The sequence below is a fragment of the Epinephelus moara genome, chromosome 13, assembly GCF_006386435.1.
Source record: "Epinephelus moara isolate mb chromosome 13, YSFRI_EMoa_1.0, whole genome shotgun sequence".
NCBI classification, from domain to species: Eukaryota; Metazoa; Chordata; class Actinopteri; order Perciformes; family Serranidae; genus Epinephelus; species Epinephelus moara.
In genome coordinates this window covers 38,243,394-38,257,097 of record NC_065518.1, presented here as the reverse complement: position 1 = coordinate 38,257,097, position 13,704 = coordinate 38,243,394, and the positions used below count along the sequence as shown (strand labels likewise).

Below are 13,704 nucleotides of genomic sequence, written 5' to 3'. Positions count from 1 at the left end.
CTTTTTAAACGACGACGATATCGTAGTTTGCACCAGATTGCTTTTTCTAGTCGTGCCGGTTAACGTTCAAACTTGGGTGGTGTCGCTTTAGATGCGTTAGCATGTTAGACGTGTTTCCAAGTACATACCCGACCGCTGTTCTGCAGTGTCGGCACACTGCTTTTGTCTTGTCAACTTGTTTATTTCCATCTTCGTATTTTACCCTGAAACCAAATTGTTCCCAAACGGAGGACTTAAGGTTTGCGGGTGGGTCTTCAGGTTCGTCAGGCTCACGTGCCATGTTGTCAAAATGCGAGAATGCGCTGCACAAAGTGAAAGCGGAGATTTATGGTCGGACTCGGTCCGACTCAATTATGTCCGTGGGGGAACTAGATATTTTAAACCTTTATTTAAGGTGTGTTGATTGAGTCACGTCGTCAGCTCGTGCATTGAGTAACATTACGGGTTAATGTTAAAAATCCCGGCAGTCGGCCCAGTGAATGAAGGGATTATATCTTCCGTTGCTGGCCCCTGTGTTTTGTCCACGAAAGATTAAAGCGGAACAAATGTATTTATTTTATATAATGTAGTCTTATGGCCGAAATGATGAATTAATGGAAAACACTAAATAAAATTTTGTTACAACTTAATCCACTTATTGACACTTTTCCCCGCTCTGACTAATTTTTTTTTTTCTTAATGCACATACATGCATTAAACCTCTGTGTCCACTGGATTAAAATGGCAGTTCTGCCTTTTTTTCACCTGTTGGCATGGTAAATCGTAGTATCGGAACTCCATTGTTGATGGCTTTTTTCAGTCACTGCGCATGAGCTCAACTCAGAGTGAACATACTCAGAGTTTACTGAACTGACTATGATCAGCTGTTCTGAAACTGAAAGGTTTCATGAGTTTTCCATGTCAGGGTTAGTTACCTCAGAGTTCAGAGTTAGACTCAATTTTTTCCTTGATTCTATACAAACAGTGTAAAACTACCTTTCAGATAGTTCAGGGTCCAATGTTAATACTACCAGTGTTTCATGAAGTTGATGTCACAAGATCACCCTGAGGACAATGGGTTATAAATACTGAAAATGTTCTTTCTCTTTTAAACCATATGCTATGAAAAAAATACTAAAAATACTTAATTGATTTAATTTTACTTGCTTACTGGTCAGAAAGAGGCAGAGCAACCAAACAACAATCTGAGCATGTCTGAAGACATGAATGAATATGTTATATCCGGGAGACACTTTTCTCCATAAAGACTCATTCTTATTGAACTTACCTAAACTTTCAACAACCAACCTGCTTGTATTGATAGTGTTTATAACCGTGTTATTATGCATATTATTATGTTAATGATTTTTCCAAGAGTCTAAGAGTTATTGCAAAATACAGTTAATATTTTTGAAGTGACTACATAGTCTATACATAGTGCACACATTTTCCACTAATGACATTTACAGTGTGTGACTGTCAGTTTATGTGCACTAGGTTTCAGTAGAGCATGATGACAGACATAGGTGCTGTTACCTCCATTAGACATTCATTGCTGTAGTTCCTTCATATGTGTCATGGACTGTTGGCTGCCTCCCTGAATGGGGCTTGTCAGACATAAATATTCAGTGTTTGATGACAGATTGTTGTACATTTTGTTTGGCTCTCTGGCAGACTTTGACACACTCCTTGGAGGTGAGGTGGGAGGAGTGGAGTTTGGGAAGCTTCCATTTGGAGCCTGTGAGGAGCCAATCAGGTAAAGATGTTGTAACTTAGATGACAGGACATTCCAAGAACCTGCAGTACACCACCAACAAAACTGAACTTGCTGTGTTTTCACTGGCCTTTGATTACATTTCAGGTTAGAGATGCACCGATCCAGCTTTTTCAGTTTCGATACTATCAGCCGATTCCCGATACCGATCCAATACCATGGTTGACCTAAAAAGCTATGTACTTTTACATGTAGAACAGAAAAGACTAGAGTCATCAGGCATCGATGACTACATAGTTCTTTTATAAGATAAAATGAAATAAGATATACATAGTTCGCGTCGCAATAGATTTAAAGGGAAAGGATCGCCTCAGGTATAGGTTGCATTTTCCGATACCCCATCCATCTATTTTGATGATATCGGGGCCGATATTCGATCCAGATATCAGATCGGTGCATCCCTATTTCAGGTCTCCACAGTATGTGTAATAAATATGAGAACGTGATGGCATAAAAAGAGACAAGTTTGATGTGTTATGTCCTCTTGATGTCAGTAAGATCCTAGCAGGGTTTTGGCATTTTTGTTTGTGTATATTTATGTTTTCCTTTTGTTATGTTTACATTAAAATGAATAAATATTGATCTAAAAAATGTAGAAGAAATTCTTACACAATGAATCTTTTGCAAAACAAAATGAACAATTGTGTCTGTTTTTGGATGTTGTAGTGAGCTTCATCTTGCAACCACTTGGCCTCAGCTGACGGAAGGCATAGTTGTGGATAATGATGTCTACAGGTAAGAGTGTTCTAGATTCTCTGTCTGAATCCCACTGTTAACACCCTCTTACATAGATGAATAGGTAGATACTTATTTACCCCAGGGGGTGATATGCATGACACAGCAGCAGTGCATGAGGAATAATGTTAAAACTGATGTCAAACACAAGTACTAACAGGGTGCAAAACCTTTTTTAGGCTGCTAACTAGATTGGACAGCATCCTCTTCTCCATCACAGCCTCTAGAGAGTCCAGCTCAGCTCCTCTTCCTGTCAGCAAGCCTTTTTAACCAGCATGTTGAGATTGTCAGCGTCTCTACCCCTCTTTTTCCATCCTCAGTACACCGCCGCATTATAGATAGCACTGCCCACCACTGACTGATAGAGCTTCTGTAGCATCTTGTTGCAGACGTCGAAGCCTCTGAGCTTCCACAGGAAGTACAGATGCATGCACTTCAAATTTCCCAGGCCTTCCAAAGGCCTTCCGGAAGCCTGCCAATGTCAAGCCAATTTCCAGCCAAATACCATTCCCCCCCACCTTTCTGGGGGTGTGCCTAGATTCCACTGTAACACGCCCATTTATTCAATTACAAGGTGTCACCATGAGATGGCGCGTCTCTCACAGAAACAAAGATTTAGAGGTGCAACACATTAGTTATTGAGGAAAACCTAAAATTTTGTTAAAATTGGCCCAGGTCTCCCCTATCTGAAAAATATTGAGTTAGTCTCTCAGAATAATGAGAAACGTTCTGAAAATAGTGCCTGAAAATAATTACTTAAATCATTTTTAAAAAGTTGCTCATTAAGAGACTTAAATTTTAAAATAACATTAACATTAATTAAGTGACAGAATCATTTTTCGGTTTATAATGTGAAGAATTGTAAAATGTCACTTTTATGAGGTAGTTCAGACATCGATAGTGACAATGTGTTGTTAAATGTTTGCATCAAAAGTTTGTACAGCCCACTCAGTGTGATGATCTTAGTGACTGGGAAACCTATTCACATGGCACACTCACCCATTCAGAAGGAATGAAAAGGTTCATGGTAATGCTAATTATGTGTTTGAGCTCTCTCACCTTCCAAGATAAACAGGACCACATTATGTCGCGTGCAGTGAAAGTACCACTCTCCTTTTCAGTTAAACTCTGCATGTGAGGATGAAATGGCAATTTCAGCCTGTGATCTCTCACTGACTGACTGACACTCTCATCGAAGTGACATTTTACAATTCTTCATATTTTAAACTCAAAATTCGTTAGTTTAGTGACATTTTACAATTCTTCATGAAGATTTGTAAAATGTCACTTTTACGAAGTAGTTCAGACATCGACAGCGACGATGTGTTGTTAAATGTGTGCGTCAAAAGTTCGTAAAGCCTACTCAGTGTGAAATTTGTTAGTTTAAAATATGAAGATTTGTAAAATGTCGCTTCCATGAAGCTGTTCAGACATCAGCGGTAAGGCACACAATAAGTGCACTCATTGTTATGATTTTTGTGACATAGTTTTTTCTTCCAATTATTTCATGTAACTGATCATTTTTTTAAAATAAAAAAACACAATCACTCAATCAATCAATCAATCAATCAATTTTATTTATAAGCCCAATATCACAAATCACAATTTGCCTCACAGGGCTTTACAGCATACGACATCCCTCTGTCCTTTGGACCCTCACAGCGGATAAGGAAAAAAAAAAACCCGTTAACGGGGAAAAAAATGGTAGAAACCTCAGGAAGAGCAACTGAGGAGGGATCCCTCTTCCAGGACAGACAGACGAGCAATAGATGTCGTACAGAACAGATCAACATAATAAATTAACAGTAATCCATATGACGCAATAAGACAGAAAGAGAGACAGAGAGAGAGAGAGATGCAGGACAGACTGTAATGACAGCAGCTTACAACAACATTAATGAAAGTAATAAAATTATAATTATAATTACGGATATTGTGGTACAATAAGTTGAAAGTATATATTAATATATGGTAGTATACATATGTGCCAATAATCATGTGTATAATAACAGTAGAAATATGACTAATGATAACAGCAGCAGGAGGCATCAGGCAGGACCACGGCAGCAGCACAACCACACACGTCACACTATCCAGGCACCGCTGTGATATAAGTTAACCTGCAAGACAGAAAGACGGAGCCTGACCATTTAGAGCTTTATAAGTTAACAGTAGGATTTTAAATTCAATTCCGGATTTTACAGGGAGTCAGTGCAGAGAAGCTAAAACAGGAGAAATATGATCTCGTAAACACAAGAATACTTTTGTATTTCTTTTATTCAAACACAGTGTGAAACAGATGACAATGACATGCTTTTATTAAGCCAACATTTCCACTTTCCACTCTGTCCTTCTCTGTTAGTCTCCCAAAAGACCTCTATGGCTCAGACAAGCTCCTCCTCTGTGCCTGGTTTTGCGTTCTTGCGGATGAAGTCTTTCATCATGTGCCAAACAAGCTTGATGGGATTCAGATCCGGTGACTCTGGCGGAGTTTTCACCCATTCCCATTGACGCAATAGTAGCAGCAGAAGTGGTATACTTAGGATCATTGTCGTGGAAGAAGCGATGATCCGCCCCAAAATGTCCTCTGATGTATGGCGCTGCAACACCTTTGATGATACTGTTCTCAAATAGTGTCTGTCCATGATTCCCTCAATGATGACCATAGGTCCTGGTCCATGTTGTGAAATCATCCCCAGACATGGAGCTTTAAGGGATGTTTGGGTGTAGGTTTGGCAACAAAGTGATCCTTTCTCTTGAAACTAAGCCTAGTATTGCAGAGCTACTGTTGTCTCATCCGTAAACAGCACATCATCCCACCTCTCCCCAGACTCCATCCACTGCGGCGCTTGTCTTAGCCTTGCTTCTTTGTTGCAATCTTTTATCATTGGAGAGAAGCGAGTCTTTCCATACGTCCAACCAAGCAATCTGCGGGCTCTGCGTATGGCAGTCAGGCTCAGTGAAACACCAAAATCAGCTTCAATTTTCTGCTTTAAATTTTGGGCGGTCAAGTCATCATTAGCCTTTGTCTCATCATCAGTGGCAGCCAGGATATTACTGTGGAAGTCAAGAGAAGAATCATTAGTAAATTATCTTTTTTTAATGTACAAACAGGAATGCATTTTATAGTTTACGCCACGGAATAGAATGTTAATCCTTTACTAATATACTCACTTGTGCAGTTTAATCAAACGTGAGTGGCCGGGCTGTCTCTCCTTGAAGTGATATCGCACTTTTCTTGGAGTAACTTTGATGCCCATGTCTGCAAAATGTTGCTGAATCATCTGTGTTGATTTTCCCCTTGCTCACATTTGACGAATCTGCTGGGACCTCTCTTTGTTGATGCGCGTCATCTTTGCTGAATGTGGCTATCTTACCAGCGACGCGGTTTTGTTCTTGCTGTACTGTCGCTCGGTTCCCAGCCATATTTCTTTAATTTTCCTGCAATTCTCTTGAATAACAAAATGCTGAATCATAATATTTATGACCTATGATATGGTAGCCTGATAATCATTAAATATGCTCTGTGTGGGAAGCTCTCTCCCAAGATTACACTAATGAGAGGCGCAGTAAACTGCTTCACCTTCCACACTCACTGCTCCTCCTGGTGGATAGACAGACTATTGCAACTGGTTTCTACAAATTAAACTTAGGTGCGTTACCAGTCGGCCCCGTATTCTCTACGTCATTGTGGGGGATCTCATTGAGCTACGAGCCCAGCCAGGTGACGACAGGGACCTGTCATGGATCGGTCACGACTTTGCCACGGGCCAAACAGGATATTTGAAGTGGCTGCACCTGTAGAGTCGGTTCTGGCCCTTCTTGTAAAGAACTCCTCTGTCCCCAGCCCACTCTAGCTTGTTGTTCAGGTGTACTCTGAGGTATTTATATGATTGACCCAGCTAAGCATCCTTCTCCTGGATGATCAGAGGAGGCTTAAGCCTAGTTCACATTACACGATTTTCACCGCGATTTTGACGTTGCAGAGGATCTTGAGAGCCACCTTGGGTTGGAGGTGAGTTGGCAGATAGTCTGCCACGACGGGTCCTCATGTGTGAACAAGCCTACAAGCAAGTCCGCGACTGGGACTGGATATCTGGCATGCTAGAAAACTGGTGAAGTGTGTCACGACTGACAAAGAGCATCAGCCAATGAGAGGCGGGATATGTCCCACGTCAGCATGGTTGGAAGAAATGTGAGGAGGACAAGCCGCAGGGTTACCAGGTCTGCTTATTAGCTGCGACTTTGGGCTTGTTTTTTTGTAAAGACACTTACAAATATTGGTAGTCATGGGTTGCGTTTTTTTTGGGCTTGTTTCTAAAGTGGAGTTGCTTATTTGGGCTTGCTTTCTAAACGTTGCCTTTCTCCATATATCCGTCGCTTCTTCTAGGCTCGTTTCCATAGTCCTGGTTGCTTGTTTCTCTCCCAAGATCTGGCAACACGGACAAGCCGGCAAGCAACAACAACAATTCAGTTCAATTCAAATAATTTATTTGTTTAAGAAGGGACAGTGTACATCAATGAACATTCCTTTTAAAGAAAAAAAAAATGTAGATGCAAATTGCAGCCAAGAGGTGATTTACATTGGTAGTCCCCCTGCCAGATGTTTGTCAGCATAGTTCCTAAAAAAATAATAAAAAATCAATACAGTACACATAAAATATGCAATTACAATATAAAATACATTAAAACACATAACAATCTTATCGTCACAGTATAAAGTCACAATGGCGGCGTCCACAGGATCACAGGGAGTGCGTTGTGTTTGGACCCAGGCCCTGGAGGCCTATCTGATTCAACACTGGGAAGAATATCCATGCCTTTACGATGTGTCGTCTCCAAGTTACACAAACATGGTTTGGTGATGTCACCGCATTATCTGGGGCACTGTTGGTGAGGGCTTGGTGGAGAAATCTTGTGGTGTGCACACAAAGGTTGTAACGCAGTTGGCGAGACTCCCGATGACAGAAACACACGTCGCCAGGTATGAACACTAAAAAGATTACGATAGTCTCTGCGACGCAAAATCAGGGTGAAAATCATGTAATGTGAACTAGCCTTTAGTCCTTCCACAATCAGCTTCTTTGTTTTGCTAATGTTCAGCTGCCAAGGGTTCAGTCTGTTCTTCCAGTCTAGGCTGAAACAACATTGTCCACACAGAACTTGATGCTTCCTGTGATGCAGTGTGTGAGCCCCGCAATGTCTGCACAACATGGTTCAGTCAGCATTTCCCAGTTCATGGCCTCATAACAGCCCCTCAACATCACACATGTCTCTGACAGCCATCTCCTGACTGTCCAGGTGGTCACAGGTTGGGATGTATGAAGGTAGATTTGTGTCTTTATTATTCAATCAAAAAAAAAGTTGCTTCAATCAAAAAATATATTTTCAATCAAAAAAAACTTCACTTCAATCAAAAAAAAAACATTTTCAAACAAAGAAAAATAGTGTTTGACTGCAAAAAAATATTTGAGGCCCAAAAAAATTGCATTTGAACACTTTTTTTCTTTGCTTGAAAAGTTTTGTTTTGATTGAAGTGAGTTATTATTTGATTGAAAATATTTTATTTGATTGAAGTCATCTTTTTTGTGTTCGGGCCATATTATGGGTAGGACATTTGTGTCGTTATTATTCAATCCCAAAAAAATCACTTCAATCAAAAGAAATATTTTCAACCAAAAAAAAATATAAAAAATATATTTTCAATAAAAGAAAAAAAGTGTTTGAATGCAAAAGAAGTATTTGAGACCCAAAAAGATTCATTTGAACACGTTTTTTCTTTGATTGAAAACATTTTTTTGGTTGAATTTTTTTTTTTCTTTTTTTTTAATTGAAACATTTTGATACAAATATCCCGCAGTGGGCGGATCCTTCCCCAATGGTCAGACATGTTTGAGTGACAAGTGTCTACACCAATGACGTTTGAAATAGGAATCTCTTTCTGGAACAAGCAAGTCGCCATTTGCAAGGTACAGTATGCAGTGACAATCCATCTTCCATCCTATTGATAGCATATCACCCTATTACAACAAACGTAAAAAGACTTTGCCACTGAAAAACAATTTGTGCTAATTAACAGCTGTTTTTGTTTATAGATTTTTTTTCGTTGGACGATTTAGGTGTGGAAAACCGTTATTCTAAAATTTGAAAAATAATAATAATGATAGTTGTAATCCATATGAATTACAGCTATTATTATGACTTCGACTCCACATTTTGTTCAAGTCTTTTTCATATATGAATCTGACTCAAACAGCAGAGCGGAAAAAAAAGACATAACTGTTTAAAAACATGTAAAACTACTGCGTGCAGGTCGCAAACTATCCGCTCTGCTGTCTGAGTCACAGATGCATACGTACCTACAGGATTGCGTAACTAATAAATAGATACCTGACTCATGAGTTTTACAACAGAGGCCGTAGTGTGGTGATAACACGCATGGACTCCGAACCAGGGGAGCCAGTGGGGGTGACTTTTTTTCCCTGCAAATCGCAGTAACGTCAACACTTCTGTCGAGATAACCCCAGAAGCTAATGAATTTCAAAAGCTAATGGGGATCCTAATAAACAAATAAAAACTAAGTCCTGGAAAAGACTAGATGACGACGTCCAGGAAAGACGTCAAAATCATTTCCTAAAAGTCCACGATCTGGCCTAGTCCTGAACGTCACTGAAAGACGTCATCATGACATCATTTGGCTTACTGGGAAGAGTTTCAATGAAATATGTAATTATTTTAGTCATACTTTGTGCTGTATTGTTTACTAATTTAATATAGTTTCTGTGAAATTGTTCATGTTATGTGTCATCAAATTGCTATAGCCTATCATTAAAAATAATAAATACACTTGCCAATATGAATCTGGAAATGGGGCTGGATTGGGCACATCATGAGGAAACCAACCTCCAACACGACCAGACAGGCCTTATTGTTTTGATCTGGCTGGATCAAAAACCTACTTTCAAATCTATAAATTGATACACTTGTCCGCAAGCTACGGCAAAACGTTGGCTATTTGTACAGAAACAAAGCTCATTTTAGTATGTTCAGTAGGAAGCAGATAATTGAGGCTGTCTTCTTGTCTGTTCTGGATTATGGTGATGCTACCTATAGACACGTTTGTGCCTCCACTCTTAAACCCCTAGATTCAGTTGATCACTCTGCCCAAAGATTTATTACCGGTGACAGTTATTCCGGAAACTCCTTTGCCAATCGCTGGCGAGAATCGGAAGTACATCACGAGGGTTGTGCACAGAGCCTATGCTATACCAATGGGGAAGCACCTGCCCACTGATGTCAAAAGTGTAATGGCCAGAGCAGAGATTCTTTAAAGTTTGAAATTCCATTGTCTTTGGCCAGAGTGAAAGCTAAATTTGACCTTATAAATATGACCTCGCTTCCTCATGTACATAACCTCTAATTGCTACATGCATGCAATTCCTGATTAATGGCAAATAAAATATGGTTTAGGGTAACATCACAATATGTGCACCAGGAAATAAAAGACCTACACAGTTATCAATGTAGGGTTTCAAGATCCTTGGACTTATTCATTGTTGATTAAAAATTACCATTTCAAATATTATTACCAACAACAATAATAATAGTAATAAACTTTGTTTTTATATGGCACTTTTTAAAAACATGTTTACCAAGCGCTTCACATACATTTCAACAATTCATTTGTAATTCACAATACACAATAATAGTTAGACATGTAATAACCTTTTAACAATAACATTTCATATTTAAATTTTATTATTTTCAAACTTAAAGACAAAGAACATACAAAAGTATACACAATACAAAACAATGGCATGGGGGAAAGGGGGTGATGCAGGATTCAACTCATTAATATCAACAGAAGTAGCCTACAGTACATTCGACCAACAGAAAAAATAGGCCAGTGTAGATCATAACCTTCAGCACCTCTTTACCACAGCCATCTGTCTTCCCTCCCAGGCAGAAAGATACTACACATCACCTCATTATCTTTGCATTCTCAGATTATACTCGGCTTGCATCATGTACAGTAAAAACCTGCAACTAAGCACTTCACAGTTTTTTAATTCTAAAAATTGATTGTTGATCATGGTGGATAACAAATATCTCTCATCCATGTATGACCAGCAGGTGGGTACTTCTTAAATTATACTGGTCTTGTGGATTCAGCACCCAGTTACATTTTAATGCGAGCTGAGTGTGTCATTTTCAGATTTTTGGGAGGATAAAGAGACAAATCAGAAAAGGACTGGTAGTGTTTGAGGTATGTGTTTGAGCGAGTGAGTAAAAGAGTGAGCGTGAGAAAGAGACAGACTTATGGTTTGGGTAACTGGTTCGCCAAGTGATTATCTATATAAAGTCTGTCACCTGTGTAATTATGAATGGCATACATGTACCCCATGTGTTGGCTAAAAAGAGAGAAGCACTATTTCTCACCCAAAGAAGGAAGTGACTAGGATTTGATGCGTTTTGTCATCCAACAGTATAGTCAATGTGCCTTCTTGGTGTGGAAGCATGCGTGAAAAATGACAAGCTGCCGCTCCGCGTCCTCGCAGCCGCGCAGGAGGTCACCCACATAGGTCTCCATCTCCAGAGCGAACTTGGAAGCGTTCAGCAAGCTGCACAGTTCATGGTCAGTCATAAACAACAAAACTCAAAAGTACCACACACCTGACTTGATGGCTATTAAGGCCATGAATGATTAGATCTGAAGCATCTGATTTGCCATATTGACACCGATATTGTACTCCAAACATATCCACGATGTTTGTGTTCATGTCTGAAGATGGGGGACCCACCTGAGTGGAGACGACCTGTTTGGTGTGATGATAGCTCTTCCATCACCTCCCCAGACAGGATCTGTTGAGCTGGCTCAGAGGGGGAATCTAGCAGAACAAGTACTCTTACTCGTTATGTAATCAGGTTTTAGATGGTTAAATGTTGGCCATCGAAAGAACATATTTAAATTCCTGTAGTGTGGAACATTTGATGGTGTATGTGAGTAACCATGTGTAAGTTACCTTCATTCAAAGCTGAATGGTGTCTGTCCATTTACACATGGGCTGTGGGTTTCAACATACAAAGGTTGGGTTGGTTTTTAGAATGCATTTAGAAAAAATATGTTTAAAATTTCTTTCTAGGAATAAACCATTTGTAAGAAGTAAAGGCATTTTCTTACTGCCCCCTTTTTATCGTAACATATAAGTGATTAGCTGTTTATTTATATTGTTTCAAAACATGTTTGCTATAATCATTAAGTGCAACACACACCGCCGCAGTACGCCGCGCGTCAAAACGCCCGCCTCCATTATATTCTATGAACCAACCCACACTGGCGCCGGCTGACGTGCCACGCTGCTCTGCTTCAGCCCACTGCTCTATTTCCAGCGCGGCCGGCGCTCATGGCGGCGCTGCGAGAAAAGCCTTTTATGTACGTCTCGTCTCATAGGATCAACTCCGGTTGTTTCAAATTTTTAATAAGACGACTTTCATAAGAAACTCACCCATGAAATTCAAGTTGTTGTTGCCTCAAAGTTTTTCCTCTTCTTCTTCTGTTAATAGCAGTTGGCAACCGTTGGCAACTAGTGTAGGTACAGCCACCTAGTGGGCTGGGGTGGGAAATACATGTTGACGGTGCTGCTGCGCGCCGCTGCCAGTGTGTGTTGGGGGGCGGCCCTTGACTGCCACAGCGCTGCACCGGCGGCGGTGTGTGTTGCACTTTAGGCACATAATAGTGTGGAACATCACTCACTCATTACCAGTGTTGGGTAAGGGTTACTTTAAAAGTAATCAAAGTACGTTACTGCGTTACTTTTTAAAAAAGTAACCAGTTACTTTACTGCGTTACTCCCTGAGTAAAGTAACTCAATTACTTTAAATGTACTTCCAACGTTACTCCCTGAGAAAAGCAACTCAAACACTTTTCAGTATTCTACATTTACTAGAGGGCAATGGACCACAGGGCGCTAAGCCTACATTTTTTTGTCTCCAAAATTAAAGTTATGGACCACTTGCCCTTCACTGAGATCCAATTCTCCCATCACAGCCGTCACTTTGACCAGTAGAAACACAGAACAATCTGCTGCCGTAGACAACTGTATGACAACAACACCCCAGCATTTTTAATATTTCCTCTAGGGATGTTACCACACAGAGTAAAGGGGGGAAATGATGGTGTGAAACAGCAGAGGCACTTTGTCAACCCGCTGAGTTAACGTTACTGTCATTAGCATCAAGCTAGCAAACAATGGTACATCCTCACGGTCGGACATAAAGTAATAACATTAACAAATAGCGGCGGGGCTTTTACTCACCACAGCTGAAGAGGCTCCCAGCTTCATTTGAAACAGACTACGGTCCGTTATGTATTAATCCCTCTGTGTGTTTATATATTTAGGTTTTATCCGCTCCCGTTGTCTTTGTAAAGTTAACATATCGCACCGTCATTTCAAACTCAACACTTGTTTCAAATTAAAAGCCCCTTATAACCTCGGCTAGAGAATCCCTCCATTTTACAAATAGGCTTTTATTCTGAAACATTTGTCAGAAATTCCTGTGGAAGATACAGTAGCTTGATAGTTTACTTATGGCGCTTCATATGTAGCTCCTGCCATCTGCTGACGCTTTTAGGTGACTACAACAACATGTCGGCTGGCACATGAACAGACACAAATAATAGTAAAAGTGATAAAAATAGGACAAGAATAACCCGATGACATCACACACGCCGTGAAAGACGACCGGGGATAATTGGTGAGTACCAGCGTGTAGCGTGTACCAGGCATAATGCAAGTCCTGAGTCAGAAATATGTTTGTCAGCGAGTCCTACTCCACTTTACTTTGTAACGCGTTATACACAACTCTGCTCATTACAAGTTGAAGAGCACGCAGGTATATATCCTGACCAAAGGATAAGGAGTCAGAGGTAGGGTTCTCTCCACGTCGCAGCAGTGCAAGATTCTCAGCAGACAGGGGGCATGGAATGTCAGGAACAACAACCCCATGGTCAGTGTCTTCAGGTCCCTCCTCTTGATGGTCTATGTGCTGCAGCTGCATGGCCCAACAAACAAATTAATGATAATAGACAAAGTGCTTAAACTGTTATGCCAATCAAGTATTACATGCCCACCTCTGCATAGTTTGGCTCAGGCACAGGTGCTTGGAGCATTCCAATTTGCCACATCTGTTGAGGTGTCAGGTTTGCCTCTGTGCTG

The 13,704-nt window shown here is 40.3% G+C and overlaps 1 protein-coding gene across 1 annotated transcript in view; it reads left to right on the top strand.

Annotated features, from left to right (window-relative positions):
- The window catches only part of rab3gap1 (RAB3 GTPase activating protein subunit 1), a 133,380-nt gene that overhangs the window by 32,735 nt on the left and 86,941 nt on the right, over positions 1-13,704 (top strand). Inside the window, exons 8-9 of the mRNA XM_050059634.1 lie at positions 1,654-1,735; positions 2,420-2,488. Of these exons, the coding sequence (XP_049915591.1) occupies positions 1,654-1,735; positions 2,420-2,488 (151 nt within the window). The remainder of the gene's footprint in view (positions 1-1,653; positions 1,736-2,419; positions 2,489-13,704) is intronic.